The sequence below is a fragment of the Arachis stenosperma genome, chromosome 1 (assembly GCF_014773155.1).
Source record: "Arachis stenosperma cultivar V10309 chromosome 1, arast.V10309.gnm1.PFL2, whole genome shotgun sequence".
NCBI classification, from domain to species: Eukaryota; Viridiplantae; Streptophyta; class Magnoliopsida; order Fabales; family Fabaceae; genus Arachis; species Arachis stenosperma.
In genome coordinates, this window is record NC_080377.1 from 135,754,638 (window position 1) to 135,758,821 (window position 4,184).

The window sequence follows — 4,184 nt, forward strand, 5'->3', positions numbered from 1 at the left end:
ATGGATTTCAACCACACCCCGAATCTTGGAAGCATCGATCTCCAACTTTTGGCCCAAATTGTGGCGCAAATCGCTAGTATGCACTCTGCATCGACGAAATCAACTGTGAGCCCTCATCTTGATTTGGCTAGTCCTTATTATTTGCATCTAGCGGACAGTCCAGGTAACCCCTTGATTTCTAGGGTTCTTGATCATCAGAATTATCACAGTTGGTCGCACTATATGCTGTTAGCGCTTAAATCAAAGAATAAATTGGCCTTTATTGATGGTACTCTCCCGAAGCCACCCATAGATGACTCGTTGTTTGAAGTTTGGGATCGTTGCAATACTTTCGTCGTCTCCTGGATTCATCTTTCTCTAAGTAGTGACATTGCTCAAAGCGTAATGGGAAATAGTATAGCCAAGGATTTATGGCAGGAACTCAAGAATCGGTTTTATCAAGGGGATGTCTTCAAGATTGCTGAGCTCCAAGAAAAGTTGTTCTCAATCAAGCAAGGTGATCTGTCTGTCACTCATTATTTCACGAAACTCAAAGGAATTTGGGAAGATTTGGAAACTTTCAGACACACCGAAATGCACCTGTGTCTTTGACACGGTTAGCAATTATCGAAAGGATACTTTTGTGGTGCGATTCTTGAGGGGCCTCAATGAACAATTTGGAAGTGCTCGATCAAACATTATGCTCATGAACCCTCTTCCCTCCATTGATTCTGCCTATTCAATGATGCTGCAACAGGAACGGCAACTTTTGGGCACTGACATTGCTGAGCCGAGCCCTTTGTTGAGCACTTCTTCATCACACACTTTTCAGTCTCGAGGCAGAGGACGCAGGAGAGGCGGTCGAGGACGTGATCCAGGTGGCAGAGGAAGTTCTAAGCTCTGTGCCTACTGTGGTAAAACTGGACATCTCATCGACACTTGCTACCGCAAGCATGGAATGCCTCCACATCTTAAAAAAACAGAACCAAATCAATAATCTCACTGCTGAGGATGATGATTGCAGTGAACCAATTAGCTTGTATGAGAATCAGGGAGAATCTTCACATGCGAGGTTTACTTCAGAGCAAAAAGATGCACTACTAGCCCTTTTGCAACATCATGGAGCCAAGGTCAATCATAATATGACTCAAATTGCTCCAGCCAATGACACCACTCCTGGTGAGCATCACTATGCTGTCATGTCCATTTGTTCACAGCACAATGACTCCTGGGTTATAGACACTGGAGCCACCATACATGTGACATATAAGTTAGATGCATTTGATTCGTACCATAAAATCAAACCAGTAAAAGTCAGATTACCAAACAACCAAATCATCATTGCATCTATTGCGGGTCGTGTCATTTTCTCAAAATCCTTATACCTTACAAATGTCTTATACATTCCATCTTTTGCATACAATTTAATTTCTGTTTCACAACTCATTGCATCACTTGACTGCCAATTTGTTTTCAACAAATTTGGTTGTGAGATACAGGACCTTCCAACATGAAAGATGATTGGAGCAGCTGATTACTCTAATGGCTTGTATACACTGAACACTAGCACCACCATACATAATACACTTCAATGCAGCTCACATGACACCATGATGCACAACACTGAACTGTGGCACCTCAGATTGGGCCATGTTCCTTTCAATAAATTGCAACTCTTACATGATTTGTTTCCTTCAATTTCTAGTTCAAACTTTAATAAAATTGTGGCTGCAAAGCCGTGTGATTCTTGTCAATTTGCCAAACAAAAGAGACTCTCTTTTTCTACTAGCCATAGCAAATCTAATGCAGTGTTTGACATTATACACATTGATATCTGGGGTCCTTTGAATATTCTTTCTACTGATGGTAACAAGTATTTTCTCACTATAGTAGATGACTACAGCAGATACACTTGGATATTCTTTATGAAATTAAAATCTGAGACAGAAAGACTGATTAAAAACTTTGTAACCCTCATTGAAAATCAATTTCACAAGACTATAAAGTGCATTCGGTCTGACAATGGCAAGGAGTTTTTAATGCATGACTTTTATGAAACCAAAGGCATATTGCATCAAAGGTCATGCGTGGCAACTCCACAACAGAATGGAATAGTAGAACGCAAGCACCAGCACATACTGCAGGTAGCTCGATCCATTCTATTCCACCCTGCTGTCCCTAATTGCTATTGGGACTTTGCCGTCGCCCATGCTATCCATTTGATCAATAGATTGCCAAGTTCCATCTTAGAAAATAAAACACCTTTTGAAATGATTTTTAACATCAAACCAGATTTCAAACATTTAAAAGTTTTTGGTTGTCTCACTTATATCTCAACACTTGCAGCTGGTAGGATGAAACTCGATAAACGGGCCAGAAAATGTGTTTTTTTAGGATATAAGGAAGGGACCAAAGGTTATATTGTTTTAGATATACAAAGCAAACAATTATTTGTGTCAAGAGACGTCGTGTTTTTTGAGTCAAGTCTGCCCTTCACTGAGGCAGCGCTTCCCGCACCTCCTATATCTCACACAATATGTGCTAAGCCCGTTGACCCATTTCTATACACTGAGGCTTATGATGCCACACCACAACATCACGATGACCACAATTCACCCAATACTTCATCACAATTGCCTCTCATTTCGCAAAATTCACGTCATCAGATCACTCACACACCACTGAGGACTCACACAGAGGTTCTCTCACAACCTGCTCCATTAACTCCACTCAGAAGGTCCTCAAGGATCCACAAACCACCACGCCACCTAGCTGATTTTCAGTGCATGCAAACCTCTAAACTTTCTATTGCACAATCATCATCATCCTTATATCCTCTTTCACATTGCATATCATACCATAAACTCTCATCCACTCACAAGGCACTGTCATTGGCTGTTTTAAATGCATCTGAACCTTCATCTTATGAGGAAGCCGTAACTCAAAAATGCTGGAAAGAGGCCATTAATGTAGAATTAAATGCTCTAAAGTCAAATCAAACATGGGAGCTCACCCCTCTTCCTCATGGCAAGTCTACAATTGGTAATAAATGGGTTTTTAAACTGAAATTGAGGCCTGATGGATCTGTTGAACGCCACAAGGCCTGGTTGGTTGCAAAGGGTTACACCCAAACTCCTGGTTTTGATTTTTTTGACACATACAGTCCCGTTGCGAAGATGGCAACCCTTCGGACTCTCTTGGCAATTTCAGCAGCTAAGAATTGGTATTTGCAACAACTCGATGTCAATACGGCATTTTTACATGGCGATCTGGATGAGGAGGTCTATATGAGACCCCCTAAAGGCCTTCATCTACCAAGACCGAACCTAGTCTGCAAACTCAGAAAGTCTCTCTATGGCTTAAAACAAGCCAGCAGGCAATGGAACGTGAAACTGACTTCAATGTTAGTTATTTTGGGGTACAAACAATCCATCAATGATTACTCTCTCTTCACTAAACAATCTGCCAAGTCGTTTACTGCTGTTTTGGTTTATGTGGATGATTTAATATTGACAGGGGATGACCAAGATGAAATACGGAAAACAAAGATGGCTCTAGACAAAGCATTCAGCATCAAGGACATAGGTGATCTCAAATATTTCTTAGGCTTGGAAATAGCTAGAAGCAACAAAGGTATCTCTGTTTGTCAAAGAAAATATGTCACTGATTTGTTGAAGGACTATGGCTTGAGTGATGCCAAACTAGTTAGTACTCCCATGGAGTATACATCAAAACTATCTAGATCAGCTGCACCTTCGTATGACGACATTTCAGCATATCGCAGATTAGTTGGGAGATTGGTGTATTTGACCACGACAAGGCCGGACATCTGTTATGCAGTTGGCAAGTTAAGTCAGTGTTTGGACTGCCCCACAACAGCCCACTATCAAGCAGCGATTCGTGTATTGAAATACCTCAAGAATGCCCCCGCTACTGGCCTCATATTTCCTACCTCTTCCGACCTTTGTCTGAAAGGCTTTACTGATGCTGACTGGGCATCTTGTCCAGATACCAGGAGGTCAATTTCTGGGTATTGCTTCTTTTTGGGTGATGCTTTGGTTTCTTGAAAGAGCAAAAAGCAACCTATTGTAGCGAGGTCATTCTCAGAAGCCGAGTATAGAGCCATGGCAGCTGGTGTGTGTGAGGTTCAATGGTTGTCCTATCTTCTGCATGATCTCAATATTCCTATTACTCAGCCTATTCCC

The 4,184-nt window shown here is 41.5% G+C and overlaps 1 protein-coding gene across 1 annotated transcript; it reads left to right on the forward strand.

Annotated features, from left to right (window-relative positions):
* Positions 1 to 591, forward strand: LOC130935604 (uncharacterized). The gene has a single exon (XM_057865426.1). The coding sequence runs from the start codon at positions 1 to 3 to the stop codon at positions 589 to 591; it is 591 nt and encodes a 196-aa protein (XP_057721409.1).
* Positions 592 to 4,184: the final 3,593 nt, after the last annotated feature.

Bases quoted from the DNA above. Each gene is read 5' to 3' on its own strand.
- LOC130935604 (XM_057865426.1), top strand. From the start codon at position 1: ATGGATTTCAACCACACCCCGAATCTTGGAAGCATCGATCTCCAACTT.